This window comes from Marmota flaviventris, chromosome 6 (genome assembly GCF_047511675.1).
Source record: "Marmota flaviventris isolate mMarFla1 chromosome 6, mMarFla1.hap1, whole genome shotgun sequence".
Lineage (NCBI taxonomy): Eukaryota > Metazoa > Chordata > Mammalia > Rodentia > Sciuridae > Marmota > Marmota flaviventris.
In genome coordinates, this window is record NC_092503.1 from 145,744,155 (window position 1) to 145,760,654 (window position 16,500).

Sequence of the window (16,500 nt, forward strand, 5' to 3'; positions counted from 1 at the left end):
GTAGTGATTTCAAGAATAATAAATAATAGTGAAATTTTATTTTTAATTCAATGGATGTTTAAAATTCATTGTGGGGTAATAATTTAAAAACTAATCATTATTGAACTCAATACAATTGATTGAAAAAGTTGTTGTTCTCTAAGTATTCCCATTTTTTTTTCCTGCACTTCTTACATCTGCCAAATTTCAAATGGAATTTTTCTTTCTTTCTTTTTTAAGTATAGATTTGTGGAGGGCATTAGAACATCTTTACTCAGAACTCCAAAGAGCCACAAATAGTCAGAATTAGCTGTCAATGCATTTGAAATGTCAAGATATCTTTTTTTTCTGGATAATTTTCTACAATTTGGAATCTTGCTTCGGGAATTATAATTTTTAGTATTTTATTTTTAAGTGTTTGCTTTCATATAGGACATTGCCTTAGATCTTCTCAACCAAATACTCCAAGAGTAGAAAACACATCGTAAGTCCAAGTTACTAGCTTATTTCTCCAGGATCTCAGCCTGTACTCAGAAATACACACTGTGGTGCCAAGCCTTCTAAACTGGGGACATTTTGCACACACCAGCTTAGGGGTCACACCTATTCAGGCAGAGGCAGAAGATGCCATCTCTATTTGGGTGGAAGAGAATGGCCGTTGAGCTAGTGGTATGGGGGACTGCAGCTAACTCTCTGCCTTCTTTAAAATACACAAGGAGGGCAGTTCCTGGACATCTCCTTGAGTAGGAGACAAAAGTCATATTTTACAACCTGACTTTCTAGTACCTGTGGTTACTTTTCCAGCAAAAGCATGTTCTAGAGGTGAGGTGCAGAGAGGGGGGGAAACAAAGAGAATAAAATCTTCCCTTCCAAAATTAACTGAGGATTATTCTATGAAGAACCTATCTGGTTCTACCTGCCTGGGATTAGAAAGCTTGGCTTGCTCACATATTCCCACCGCCCAGGACCCTGTCTAAATGAGAATCCCAATGTCAAGTAGAGCCTGTGATTCTATTTAGTAAATGCTTTTTTAAGCTTGAGAAGCAACCTAATAAAAGAGGGATAAAAACTCATCTGGGAATGCACTGCTGAGATTGGACTAGCTAAGAGGGTCACCTGAGCTCATTTCCTTCAAAAAGGAAATCTTGTCTTTGTCCTTGTCCTTGTAACAGCTTTTGTCCTCCTGGCTTAGGTAGTAGGAGACTCTGCTACCATTTTTTTTTTTCATTTCTAGAACAATATTATCTTGTTCTCTGAGTCCTGAGCTTTCTAAATAAGATGTACCTTTCAAGTTAAATAAGATGTCGTCTGGGGAGGAGGGGAGATGATTTGATGGAGTCCTTTGGGAATGCCAGCTTGTCCCAGGCCATGCCTTGGCCTACTTTGGTAGGACTTCTCCCAGTCCTTTGGCTAAACATCCTCCAACACCACTGCCTTCTGGGTTGGAGTAGTTTTTCCTTCCATTTCCAGAAAGAGTGGAGGAAAGGGTAAGAAAGAAATATCTTTGTACACAAGAGAGAAATACACTGACCCCATTTCCAGCGGTTGATCTTTTCGCCAAACAGGTAGATGCTGACACTCAGGAAGTAGCTGGAGGAGAAGAAGACCGTGAGGCCCAGCGGGCTGAGTTTTCCAAGCACAGGGTACACCCACTGGCCAGTCTCGGAGTAGATCCACAGGACCCTGTAGAAAGCAGCAAGTGACAACCATTAGGAAAAGACAGACAGACTAGCCACTTTCTCCCCACCGTCAGTGGAGAACTAGACAAAAGCAAGTACGAGGAGTGTCTGTCCACAGATTCCCACAGCTCTCTAGAAGTGTGAGTCTTCTCTTGGTAAATTAACTTTATTTAACAAGAAAGACATCTTATTTCATGGGGTGAGTGGGGCCTTTCCTTCCTAATCCATTAAAATCAAATCTTGGTGAAAGAATAAGGGAAACAAATCATTAGTGAAGGAGAGTTTGTGAATCTGTGAATAAATTATTCCTCCCCTGAGACTGAAGGTTTGCTGAGACCAGGGACCTGCCAAGATGGCGTCATTTGCTGGCTCGAGCCAAAGAAGTGAAGGATTTTTTTGTTTTTGTTTTAGTACCTAAGAGTAAGAAAGAGCTTCCCATGAGCTCTCCAAATCCTTTAGGACTAGGAGGAACAGAGATGGAGAGATGGAGCTTTATTGCCCTGATGCAGTATGTCTGGGTTTAATTGTTGGCTCTAATTTTAGCTCAAGGATATAATTATGGACAGAGTGCTAAGTAGGAATGGATGGATTTACAGGAAGGCCCAGATCTTGCTCCTGTGAGATTGACTGTAAGTCATTTCCGAAAGCCAAGAGAAGGAAAAGAAATGCTAGGAGAGAAGCCGTGATATCTAAGCAAAGCCTAAAAATGTGGTTTGCTGGAAACCAAGATGCTTCACTGGAAGATGCCAAAGTCTAAAATAACTTTAAAAATTAAATATGAGGAAGACGTCGCATCAGCCACAGTTTGTAATTGGTTAAGAGTACAGAATCTGGAACCAGGATTCTGTGATTCAAATCCCAACTCTGCCATCTATTAGCTATGTTACCTGCAGTAGTTTATTCAACCTTTCTGTGTAAAGTGGGAGACCTGAGCATCACACACCTTATGAGGCTCTTGTAAGAAGAAGGAAGGTAACACATGTTAACTGCATACGTGTGTTCTAAGGAAGCTACCTAGAACAGTGCCTGACCCACTGTAATCATTGACAAGAGTTCCCAGCTTCTGTCTCCACAGAGGGGAGGGGTGGCACCATGAGAATCTTCTCAGCAACTTTTCTTTGAGTCGGCTGATCTCTTATAACCATTGAGATAAGCCAGGTTCTGCTTCAGAATCAGCACTCAAGTGTGACTGTCCTGGGTTATCAAAAGAGTTAAGAGAGGAAAATGAAGTTTTGAGGTTAATTAAAACTGCAGAAATTCAAGTGTGATCTCTGTCATTTCAAATTCTTTGTTAAATGTCTCATGAAAGAGACTAGGGCTAACATTCATTCAGGTCCAGGAGTAGAGTGAAGACAAGGAGGCAGTTGGGGTGTAAAACTCAGGACTCATCTTTGTGCATCAAAAGACACATCAACGCATGTAAAGGGTACCCGTGGGAAGGGAAATAATGTTTGCAAATCATATATCTAATAAGGGGCTAATGTTCAGAATATATAAATAAGTCATATAACTCAACAAAAAAACTAAAACAGCCCAGTTGAAAACAGATGAAGGACTTGATAGACTTCTGCAGAGGAGACATACAAATGGCTAGCAAACCCATGGAGTGATGGCCAACATCACTAATAAATTTTGATCACTAAATCAAAACCACAAGATGCCACCTCACTTACCTGCATTAGGATAGTCAGTATTAAAAAAAAACACACACAATCAGTAGTGAGGATGGAGAGAAATTGGATCCTTCTGCATTGTGGGTGAGAACATAAAATGGCGCACCTGCTAAGGAATACTAGATGTCCATTCCTCAAAAAATTAAACTAGAATAATCATATGATCTTGTAATTTCACCTCTGCGTATATACCCAAGGGAGGGATTCAAAGAAATACGTGTGCATTCATTAGCAGCATTATTCACGGTAGCCAAAAGGTGGAACCATCTCATGTATCCATTGGTGGATGGATGGATAATTAAAATGTGGCATCCATGCACCCATTAAAACAGAAAGAACTCAAACTTATGCTACAACATGGGTGAACCTTGAGGACATTATGCTAAGTGAAATAAGCCAATCACAAAGGTCACCTGCTGTATAATTCCAGTTATATGAAGAAGCAACAGAGACAGAGGGTGGAATGGTGATCACGAGGCATTGGGACTGTTGTAAAAACGGTTCAGAGTTTCAGCTTGGGAAGAAAAAAAAAAGTCCTGGATGGATGGTGGTGATGGAAAGCCACTGACCCGTATACTTCAAAGTGGTTAAAGTGGTGAATATTATGCTATGTGTATTTTATCACAATTTTAAAAATTAAAGGAGATGTCGGTCTTTGGGCTGTACAAGTGTAGGTCTGATACATGGTCCCTGGTTCTGGTCCTGTTTATATCACTTTGTTTTCCCAATCCTATTTTGATGCTCCTCCCAGAATGATAGATAATGAGATGACTACAACAAGAATAGTTCTTGCCATTATTACTATTATTGGAAGCCTTGAAGCTGGCCGTCCGAGGGAGGCGTTGTGGAAGGCTAGCCACAGGGCTTCCTGCCTGCATGGCCGCTTCCCACAGCAGGGCGGAGAACATGCCAGAGGCAGAAAAGAAATATCCCCAAGTCAAGAGGGCTTCAGCAAGCAGATGTGAAAACACTCCAAACACATCGTATTCATTTGTTCAGTCGGTTTATTTTATATACCTGAGATCAGGGCTTCCCGATTCACGTGCACACTTATATAAGAGAGTCTACAAACAAAGACATCCCCCCAGAGGCCTGGGAAGCTCTGTTTACCTCAATTTCGGTTTCCTTCAGCATAAGACTCGAAAAGGAAAATTCCAAAGGTAACGAATGAATTGAGAGTTCTCACAGAGCAGGGCTGAGGGTGGGTTGGCTGAGAAGGAAGGTCATGGAAATGGAACTGGGGAGGAGGGAGAGGAACTTGAGGAAGGGCCCTCAGCAGGGGGCAGGAGTGGGGAGAGCCATGCTGTCCAAGAGAGAAGGGAACCTGGCCCTCATGTGTCCCGTAGTTCGTCTCCTGGACACACGTCTCCTTGCTCTTTGCCAGGCTCAGCCTTGCACTTCAAATCTCATCTTGAAAACCCACTTCTCTAGAAAGATCTCCTGGAGAGCCTTACTCCAACCTCCATTCAGGTGGGGGCTTATGGCACCGGCTCCCCACCATGGAGCTTACCCTTATTGCTGGTTGGAGCTCTGCATTGGACAGGGATGTGTTTCCACCACGCCCATCTGTTTCCAAGGACCCAGGACCAGCCAGTTCTTCCTACTGCGAGTGATGGCTGTCAGGGTGGTTCTGTTGGGGCTCACACAGTTAACAGTAGTCAGCTCTCCACTTCCCGAACCACCACATCACTGTCGCCTCTGGAATTTGAGAACTGAACCCCCCAGCCTTCCAAGTTTGGATTTCACTGAATTAATACTTTGAAGAGGCCAATGTGCTGCCCCTCAGTTGTCATGGAACAACGTTTTATGTCCTTCTAGAACTGTCTGCCATAGGAATCTTTGGGTGCCAGGCTGGAAGGCCACAAAATATATACATATATATAGTAAATTAGAGTTTCTTCATTCTGAATCTCACAGCATCAACTTGGTGACCATGGAATTCAGATCTCCTCTCTTATCAGTAAGGAAGTAGTGGCAGTCTGTGGTTAGAGATAAGGAGATAAGGAAGTTCTGTGGGCTTTTGGCATATCATTCTTGAAGTTTTAACCTTCATGTCATGTCTTTCTCACTCTGGCAGAATAAAGCACACACAAAAAAAAGAGTAAAGAAGCTATAATTTGTTCCCCCAAATTCATGCAAGAGATTAATCTCCAAAGTCTTCCAGTATTAAGTTTTCATCCTTTGGAATGGAAATTTAATCTGACTGTGGTGTTTGGAGACAAGACTTTTGGGAAGTGGTTAGATTAGGTTAGGTCATTATGATAGAGTCCCCATGATTGAATTGTGGTGGCTTAATAAGGTGAGGAAGAGAACACAAAGACACAGAAGTATATATTTGTCCCTGCCATGAAGTGATACAGCCAAAGGGGGCCCTTGGCCAAACCTGTGCATACTGTTTAGATTTCAGCTTCCAAAACTCTAAATTAAATAAAACTCTTTTCTTCATAAAATAGTCTGCACCTGGTATTTTATTATAGTAAGGAAAAGCTGACTAATACAGAAGAGAAACTTCAAAGCAAGAATATTAAACAAATAGTTTGCCTGGATTTTGACAATATCAGGAATGAGAAGAGTTGTTGGAATAGCAACCCCTGAATGGAGATTGAAAACACTTGCCTAAACCCTCCCTGACATACCTCTTCCATTGAGAACTTTCTTCTCTACTTAGGGACCATGGAGTTCTTGTCCAGTCTTTGTTTTCTACCACCTGATGATCTGATCATCCTCTGCTACCTTGGCTGGCCTCTGGTCCCTCCTGTCCCTTACAGGAGGGCACCTCCCAGATTGGCTTATAGCTTCTCTCCTGTTCCCTTGTCTCCCCAGTCATCTCATCTGACCAGGGGGTTCAACTCCCTGAATCTCCCAAACTCCATCTCTCTTAAGTCGGCCACTGTGAATTTCCAGATTGGAGCTCCTGCAGGCAGGGAGTCCCACCTGAATGTTATAATTGCCTTGGGAGTTTTAAAAATTCCAATGCCCAGGACATATCCTGAACCAATTGAATGGATAATTTTTGGGGATAGGACCTAGGTATGGAATGTCAAACTTACTTCTTTACTTACACCCAAAACTAATTCTTTCCCAACTCATCTTCATCTAGTCATGGAAACGCTGTCTTTCCAGTTCATTCACTGAAAATTCTTACAATTATCCCTAATTTTCCCCTTTGCATTCGCTGTGTGTCAATTAGTCCATAAACCCACTCTGTTCCCTCAACTATGTGACTCAGGTATGTGTCTTATTTCTGACTGTACAGCTCTTACCCTCTTGAGGCTGTTCTTGTTTCTAATTTCTGTTACAGATGCTGTGCTAAGACAGGAATGGAGGTCTGGACTGGTAGGATGGGAAGTCTAGGTAACATTTTCCCCTCCTGGCCCTCCACCGCTGGCCCTCTTGAATTTGCATCCCAGCCTGGCTGGACCCCAGATGTTGATTATAAGGATGCTGGTGTGGCATCCTTGTATTTATTTCTATATATTCATTTATATGAGAGCTGATGAGTCCTTCTTTGGAAAGTGAGACTGGGATCCCAATTCCCACTGAGATTGGAAGTTATAAACTATGATGACCTTGATGAAGGTCATATTTCAGGAAAGGTAACAGCAGCTCTGGAAGGAAGTTTACCATAACATATTTATAGGGGAAGCAGGGACTGCTGATGCTGGGTACGGCAAGAGGCTGGTCTAGAACTCCCTTAGGCCAGTTTTTGGTGATTGTTAATGTATGTATTCTTGGAGGTGTAAGTGTGCATGTGTAAATGGGGCATAAATTAAAAGGATCGATGCACTCAAGGGTGTAGGAAGCTTTGCAGGGAGACCTCACCCGAGTGAGCATAGAAGACAAGAATCTTCTGCCTCACGGGAGTTGCTTTTGGGAAGTGACTTCACAAACGTCTCCCCAGGGCTGAGTTTCAGCTGCCTATCCGAGGGACACTTGTGCTGGGTATGTAATGCCTTACACACTAGCAGACACACACCTCAGCAGGTTCCTGTCTTTCAAGAGCAGAGGATGGTGTCCTGCAGGCCAGCTAGGGCTATTGTGGTGGCCAGTGGCATTGCTTCTACCAGCAGAGGGGCAAGTGAAGAATGGCAGCCTTGGCCAGAGGAAGTGGCGTGCCAAATCTTAAGGCAGTGCTAGGTGGACGGGTTGGGCTCAGGGGCTGGGAATTACGCTCTGCCATTTCTATGGGCTGCAATATTCAGTATGGAGTACAACGTGGACATGTAGTGGTCCTCAGCAGATTACTGGAACTCTTCAGGGATAGAGTGCTTAAAGGTTTGGACTATACCCAGCTAGGCCGAAGGGTGCTCCAAACTCTCAGAAGTGGGGTACACTGAAGTGGAAATAACCTTGGGTGGAGAATAAGACATTGGGACTAAGCTAGATAACACCTTGGCTGAGGTTCACTTGCACAGTATGATTTTCCTTCACGTTGCTCCCATCTCGTCAGTCCAATCCACTTTCAGCACAACTGTCAAGACTCTTGAAGGCAAAATGCTTTGTTCAAGTCATTAATACTTCTCACTCTTGCCCCCAACCCACAGAAACAAACAACAGCAACAATAAACTCTCCAACTCTGCCTGCATACATGGTTCCATTTAATTTTTTTTTTTTTTTTTTTTTTTGATACTGGGATGGAACCCAGGGACACTTAACCACTGAGCCATATCCCCACCCCTTTTTATTTTTTTATTTAGAGACAGAGTCTTGCTAAGTTGCTGAAGGCCTCACCACAGTGCTGAGGCAGGCCTTGAACTTGCGATCCTCTTCCGTGAGCCTCCCCAGTGGCTGGGATTGCAGGCATGCACCAGTGCACCCAGCTCAACTTAGCCCTCTTTTGACTTCACAGCAATGGGAACATGATAGGCACTCAGTAGAAACGGTGCTTGGAATTCTGAATTAGGATCTTTTCCCAGGATAGTGAGACACAGTCCAGTCCTCTTCTGATGTTGGGCACTGACAGTGAGTTCCAGCTCCCAGTGGGTCACATGACCAGCAGGGGAACACCAGCCCTCCACAGAGTCCTGGCTGCTGAGCTGTGCTGTTCAGTGGATCAGGTGGATTCAATGAATTTTCCACTTAGGAAAGTTTCAACTGATGAAGGGTTTGTTGGGACCAAAGCCCATTATGAGTTAAGGAATGTGTGCACGTATCTCCTCTGGTTTGCACCCATAAGCCCCCATGAGTGGGTAGTCCCAGGGCTATTTCCTATTGGTCTCATTTACTCCCAGGTCCAGCTGAAGAGAGGTACTGACCCTTGCTTCCACGTGTTCCGAAACCTCTTGCCCTTGGATTGTGCTTGGATTTCACGTTCTCTGACTTGTTGTAGCTTGGATCCTGCTAGTCCTTCCCACAGTTCTCAGCCAGATGTCCCCTCTTCCTCCTCTTCCGTGTTCCTGTGGCTCCTGGTATTTTTTAATGACATTTGATTACTTTCCAGCTTATGTTCTTACAACATGGACGCACAGCTCATTTCCACTTATTAAGTATAAACCCCACGCAGGCTGAGGCTTGGCTTGTGTGGCTGCTTTTCCCAGCAGGACCGGTGCTGTGTTAGAGGAAATATTTGTTCAATCAAAGAAGAAATAAAAACCAGCAGAAGGAATGTTTCTATTTTCCCTGCTCCTCACCACTGCCTCACAGGGCGCTAGGTGAGGTGTTTTGGGGCGAGAGGGCAGGAAGGAGAGAACAGCTCCCATCCTCACAGGTGACTAATGCTTTCCAAAGGAAGTGAAAGATTTGCAGTCATTACTACTCTGCAAAGCTTTATTTTCCCACTTCGGGGCCAGCCCTCCGATTTTGCAATCTGAAAAATAACAAAAAGCAAGCAGTATCTGGATGGCAGTCCCCACGGTCTCCGGGGCTATTTTTAGGTCATTGTAACATGGTTTTAGCAGTGAAATGCTTCTCCAGCTCAGAGTTACTGCAGTTTTTCTCTGACTCATGGCTGTTTCTCACGCTCCCTGTGCCCACAGCCCGTGTTTTTACCTCATTCCTACTCCACCATTTCCCTCATTTGACCATCCAAATCGGCACACCTGACAGCTGGCCCATTGCCACCGCCCAGCAGCGTCTCCATGGGTATCCACGGTGTGGGGGACTTGCTGATGGTTGTCTGTGGCCACGAGGGCCCATGGGCCCCTGCAAGATGTGAAAGGGTGGAGATGGCAGGCAAAAAAAGAGTCGAAGGTCCCCTAACCAGAGAATGGACAGAGATGGGGAAATTTCCCCCAACGGACCAGCATAAAATGACCTCAAATAAGCTGATTTGATTTATTCTAGCAAAAATGGAGCAGGATGTACCAAGTGCTGATTTAGTACTTCTCATCAATAGCAAGGACCAAATCATCCCAGCTTCCCAGCAGCAGGGCCCACCCTGCTGGCCCCAGGGCTCCACCCTCCAATCGCTGGCTCCATTACTATTACTTTAGTGTCCCTCCAAGCACAGAACTGGGAACAAAAGCATCAAGAATGGTTTTTAGGCTGCAGAGTCTGTTCTGGCTGCCCAGCCACCAGCACTTAGCTGGGTGGTTTTGCACATGCTGGGAGCTGAACAAGTGCCTGGCCCTGGGAATGCAGTGGGTAGAGAACTGAGTCTGGAGATTGGAGACCTCGGTTTACGTTGACCCAGATCCCAGTTTTGCGCGTCCCCCCACCTCTGCCGTATGACCTTGGAGCTCCAATTTTTCAATGTCAAGTGCATTTAGTCAGATTTACATTTCTGTGACCAAAATACGGGACAAGAATAACTTAGAGGAAGGAAAGTTATTTTGGTTCATGGTTCCAGAGGTTGAGCCCATACTTGGCTGAGTCCATTGCTCTGGGCCCAGAGTGAGGCAGAACATCATGGTGGCAGGAGAGATGGAGGAAGGCTGCTTCCTTCATGGTAGCCAGGAAGCAGAGGGGAGAGAAGGGGACCACGGCGAAGATGTACCCTTCCAGGGTATGCTCCCAGGGACCCACTCCCTCCAGCCATGCCCCAGCTTTGTACAGTTATCACCCAGTCAGTCCACTAAAACTGAGATGGACTCTTTAGGGTACCACTCTCTGTCCGATCATCTTACCTCTGAACACTTCTGCATTAACACAGGAGCTTTTAAGGGACACCTCATATCCAAACCACAACGCCAGGAGATCTCTAAGTCACCCGCTGCCATTCACACACTCTGCTTTTATTTGTGGTTGGTCAATATTGTCATCTGTTACTACCATCAGCCCCCCTGCAGTTCCACAAACGCCAACATCGTATCCACTTTATTCCTCTTCAGTCTAATTTCCACACTTCAGCCAGAATCATCTATTTTTTCTTATGTAAACCACAACATTTAACTTCTCTTCTTAATAGTTTAAAAGTCCAAATCCACTGTTGTGACTCATGACCTAGCTTTGCCCTGTCCCCCAATTCAGCTGCACCCCCTGATTCCCTGGCCCTACGGAGCTGTTCTTCCCTCTGTCTGAAGGTCTTTCCATGTCTCTTATGACTTATTCCTACTCCCTCTTTAGTCTCAGTTAGAAAAACCGTTCCCTTTAGAAAACCATTCCTGAGCATACCTGTGCACCCAGGGCTGGTGCGGTCTTACCACTCTGCCTTCCAACTGTCTGTTCACACTCCTCTTCCCGAGACAGTCCCTAAACACAGCAGACCACCTGTATCTGGTCACATCCTTGGCATCAGCACAACATGGACAAATAGCTGAATGGACATTGGAGGTGCTCCCACCCCATTCCCCCATTGCATCTTCTTCCCCAAACCCCTGATCCTCTGCATCATAGGAACTTGTGCCCAGGTACTGACAAGCCAAGACTCCCTGGGCACTGCTTTTCATCATTATGGCCACTACAATAAGTGCTCTTCAGGCCTCCAAGAGGAAAAGAAAATCAAGGTTGGATCTGTGAGTCGATGATCAACTTTCAAATCCTTAGGTAGAAAAAGGTAGTGTGCTAAAGGTGCTTAACTTAAAACTCCAAAAATTGCACTTGGTCAAAAAAAAAATTGAAGTCTACAAAAGATAGAATGTACAAACGGATGCTTTCCACTCTCATTATCTTCAGCACATGAAATAGAGAGAAATATCTTTATGTGCATATACTCTAACCTCAATCCAGGTCCCCTCTATATTGAAGAATTTATCCCATGGTGTTAAGTCACATATAACAACAATAAGGCATGTACCCTACCACAGTCCAGTCTTATTCTATGGTGAGACATTGCTATGGATCACACAAGTTTTTCTCTGCAGAATCCATGAACACAGTGCTGGTCCTCAGCCTAAGCCCTGCTCTCTAAAAATGTCCTTTGTTAAAATGCAAAGGCTCCCAAGGCTGAAAAGCAGTCAAAACACTGGGGTCTGGAGGTAGATTTCCTTAGCAAGTGTTTTTGTTAAGATGAAAGAGCAAGAAAGACTTTGGGCATCCCTGGAAAAGAGCCATGGAAAGTGGACAGGAACGTTAGGGAGAAACCAGCACCTGAGTTATGACTGCCAAGCTTATTTGCTCTAAAGCAAAGTCTGCGGAAATCCACCAGGTAGGCGCTGTTGGAACCCGCGTTTTGGGGCATAGGCTCTCCCCCTCTTTCTCCTGCTTCTGCTCTCGAAGCTTCCATCCCTGACAGAACTGCACTGGATGAACTCACCCCCTGTACAGGGACTGAGAGGTTCTCCAGGTGAGAAGAGCTTATGCGAGCCTAGAGAGGAACAGGATCATTCTCCAGTCTGCAGGTCTCCTACTTGGTGTGGTCCCTCCGGTAGGAGCTTGCAGCTGGATGGGAAGAGCAGCAAGGGAGCTTGCCTGTCACTAGGTGGAGGTCAGGCACATTCCCTGATTACAGACTGGGGCAGCATTTCTGAGTGCTGGTGTCGCCAGGTGGCTGAATGATGAAATCTAGGCCAGCTACTTGATTCTCCCCCGCCTCCCGTGAGGCCATTCTGCAGGACCCTGGGCAATCGTCCCAGGCCCTCCAGGTGCTCCGATGGCAGATGTGGATGCAAATAAGCCCATCAGGACCAGGCCCCAGGAAGGGCCAAAACACACTCCACCAGTCAAATGCCTTTTTAAGATGGAAAGTATTTAGAGGCCTCAGATCATTCAGCCACCCAAATATTTTAATTCCAAATGGAACCAAAGACAAACATTTTCTTGGGAAAGCAACATGTGTGGCTTTGGAAAGATTAATTTTTCATAAGGGAGTGAGAGGAAGTCGTGACTTGCCATGTTTGCGCTCACACCTGCACATTCATTCCTATGCACGTGAGCATGCCACAGGTGTTGAAATCAAGCGACAAGTATTCGTCTTACCTGGAAGCTTAAACATGGTCAAACCCCCTTTAAACCAACATAGAGAGACTCTGACAGAATGGTATGCTTTTGTGGAGTATTCCAGAAGGTCCTGAGCAAGCGTAAGGTGACTTTCTCTGTGCAGTTCTTACCTGGCAATGTAAGCAACAGTGCCAGCAGCCAACAACGTGATTCCTGTCTTCTTGGATGGATAGTGATGTGGCCTGAGGATGACTTCAAGCAGCGAGAAGGGCAATATGAACGTGTGCTGGAGGAGAAAAGACGGCAGATCATGAGGGTGTCCTGGCTGCCCAAGGTACCCATGATTCTCTCCTCCTTCTCCAGTCTGCCCACTCGCACACTGAAGGCTGGACTTTCCACAGCTGGTTTAAATCACGCTCCTTGGGGGCCCAAGGACCTACAGTGTCTCCCTATCCGCTACCATATTGATCTAAACTCCTCTGTCTGGCTACCAAGGCTCTTTATAATGTGTCATCAACCTTAATGGCCCTGCTCACTGCCCACTGCCACTGCCATCCTCTTCTAACACACATGTGCAAACACACACATGTGTGCACACATGCACACACCTATACATGAAAACACAAGCATGCACACACTCATACATTCTTTCAAATATACAGCGTCCCATGCACATACTCTCTCTCTCTCTCTCTCTCTCTCTCTCTCTCTCACACACACACACACACACACACACACACACATTCAACCTCCACAGGAACTAGGCCTCATTCTCCATTGTACTTAGCCTATTTCCCCCACTTCCAACAGTGCTCCGGGTAGGACTAAACTCAGTCACATGTTGCTACATGCAACAGGGGACACAGAGGGGTAAGACATGTTTCCTGTCCCCAGAGCTTGTGGATCTGCACCCCAAGTGTCAGACTGCACGGCGCAGGGTATGATGGTAGAACTGGGTGACCCTCTCTCCTTGTGGACCTTGTCTTCTCTCTCTGTTTTCTGATCCTCTCTGTTCTTTGTGGCCAACGCAATCTCCCAGGATGATGCCTCTGAATTCTCCCTGTGCTACTTTCTCTCACTCAGTTCTGCTGCCATGATATCCTGCACCCTGCAGTCTGGCACTCGGGGTGCAGATCCACAAGTTCTGGGGACAGGAAACACATCTTACCTCTCTGTATCCCCCATTGCACGCAGCACCGTGTGACTGAGCTCAATCCTGCCAGGGGCACTAGGTTCTGTGGGGTGTGCATACACCTCCCTGGGTAACCTTCCACGGCCTCCCTTCCCTGCATCACCCCTAGTTATAACCATCTGTTTTCTCACATCTTCCGAACTCTTAAAACTAGACTTGTGAAAATGACATAAGCCAGGGATCCACCTTAGGAGGGGTGGTGTTTGTGGAGACTACTGAAGCTCACCCCTTCTTGGCTTTGGAAACTCATCTGGGAAGGGTCACTGGAGACATTGCAATGCCCTTTCATTTACTGAAAACATGCACAAACCCCTCTGGCCACATTCTGTACTTATTGGCAATTTCCAATCGTGTTATAACGTTCTGTTTTTCAGAGTTGCGGTTATTATTCCTCTTTCATTCCTGCACCCCAATTTCCACAGTCTTGGCAGCTTCTTGCATATAAAGCATCTGCTTTCCAGCTCCATTCCACTCTGATCCTGAGCCTCCAGGTAGCTGGCTGATCACGGCAGTGCTTAGAGCTCAGGAAGGAAACTGGGCTCCCATTCCACGTGTTTGGAACAACAGTCCTTGGCTCCAGGCACTCTTTACCAGCAGGTGCTCAGGAGGCATTCCCAAGAGGGAGTAGGTTCCTCCCAGCCCAGACAAGCCAGCTAGGGCACCGTTAGGTCATCAATATGACCCTCTGATGACAAGAAATGTGACAAGTTTTGATGGGGCAGGGGTGGGGCAAGAAAAATTAATTCTTGGGGGTAGAGAAGGGGTGGCCATCACTGGGTAGAGAAGACTTCCTGGAGGGTGACACAAAACAACTGGGACCCCCATTTTGGTAACAAATCCCAGTGGGACAACATTGCTGACAAACCATGGCTGTTCTGCCCGAGCTTGGTCCCAAACACATCGATCATTGGATGTGCCAGTGGAACAATGTCCAGGTCAACTCTTTGTGTCCTTCTTTGGTCTGAGTTTAGGCTGCTGCTCATCTGTGTCCTCCTCCAACAAAGGAGCACCGGTGTTTGAGGACACAAGCTCCCAAACCTAACCTCGGGCTAGTTACTAGCTACCTCTGACCTTCCTCCGTCCTTCAGCTTCAGGGCGGTGCTATGAGGACCGGGGCACAGGCCTGCCAAGTACTTAGTCATGGGCCCCGTGAGAGCCTCCAGTGACATTCACTGTGGATGTCACTATTATCAGTGTGACTGCCATTCTGCATCTCACTGGTGGGCCCAGGGGTCAAGGCCAAGGGTCTGGGATAGTGTCTGTCCAGGTGGCTGGGTGTCCGCTGACCTGTGGTTTGCAAGAGGCGGCCATGTGCACAATGCTGGACTGTGGGACTGTCCTCCTGGGCAGTCGTGGGGGCTTCCTCCCATGGGGGTCGAGGGCACTTCAGTGACTGATTTCCATGCTCCCTTTATCCAGGGGCCACCCTCAAGAGGCGAGAGACAGCACTGTGTGTGCGGCACAGCCATCTGCCTCTCTGCCGGCGTGCACTCTCTGCAGCCAGAAGGAAGCCTTGGCTATTAAGAGCCATTAACAGGCCCATTATGCTGACCACTGATCTGACAGATTTTATTAACCTCGCCCACAATCAGCAGCTCCCTGTTCTCGACATTAATGATCATCTGGAACAGGATTCCTGTGGAATAATGTAGCGTGTTTGCTTTAGGAGCAAATGAGTCTGTGGTGATTAATGCTTTTACAATAAACAACTTGGGAATGCATGGCTGGTCACCTCTTCAAGGAGTCTGCCCTTTGTATGTGACATTCAATTGGATTTCCAAATGAATTCCCCCTGACGGCTTCTGGGAAATGGACTTCGGTGATGTCATTAGTGATGGGCCATAGGCGGTGGCTTCACACTAGCTGGAAGGTTTTTAGAAGATCCACATTTTCTGGTGGGGGCAGGGTGGGCCTGGGAGACAGGAAGACCCCATTCTGTGAACTTTCTAAATATTGAGCTGCCGTAAGGTGCCAAGAAGGACCGAGGAACCTCCCGGAATTTCAAATGTACTTGAATTTCCACCACACATTGACATCAGTTATATAACCTTTGTTAGATAGCATATTATATTCCAAAAAAAAAGGAAGGGAAAAAAATCAGTAAGAGAAAAATCAAATATGCTTTCTGCTTCCAAAAAATCTAATAATTAGGCTGGGATTGACACAAATTAGCATGCTGCCAAAAATTACGGAAAACAGTGACTCACTCTGTATTTCAATTAACAGTTTCTCAGTTTCCCTTATAAACAGTGAAACTGACAAAAATTAATTATCTCAGAGGGGGTAAAATATTTCCTTTCAAAGTAAACAAAGCACCCAGGGCTGAAACAATAGCACATGTAAACAGAGGAATGAAGTTAATGTTTTCTGTCAGCCGAGTCCTGTTTAGGGGGACTTTGCTCTAAGTGTCACCTTTCAAGTGCATTGGTCAGAAGGACAGCAGTTGTTCTTTCCCCATCCATTACTCCTGCCATTGTCCCTTCCCCTTCCAGCCTTTGTATAATTTCCACTTCTATCTGAATATCTTGAAGACAGAACCATAAGCATTGATTTAAGTATTAGCAAAATAATTGCACTTGAGATTCTCTGGTGGCAAAATAGCCTTGGAGAGCATTACTAAAACTCACCAGCCCATAAAACATTCTTAAAAGCTTGCATGAGTGAGTGGCAACTTGGAAAGTAATGATAATGATTTAAGAACTTGTTTCTACTCACCCCATA

At 45.7% G+C, this 16,500-nt stretch overlaps 1 protein-coding gene across 1 annotated transcript in view; it reads right to left on the reverse strand.

Annotated features, from left to right (window-relative positions):
• Positions 1–16,500, reverse strand: part of Adtrp (androgen dependent TFPI regulating protein) — a 155,383-nt gene that overhangs the window by 6,250 nt on the left and 132,633 nt on the right. The window contains exons 5-6 of the mRNA XM_071613980.1: positions 12,758–12,873; positions 1,511–1,662 (exon numbers count right to left, since the gene is read on the reverse strand). Of these exons, the coding sequence (XP_071470081.1) occupies positions 1,511–1,662; positions 12,758–12,873 (268 nt within the window). The remainder of the gene's footprint in view (positions 1–1,510; positions 1,663–12,757; positions 12,874–16,500) is intronic.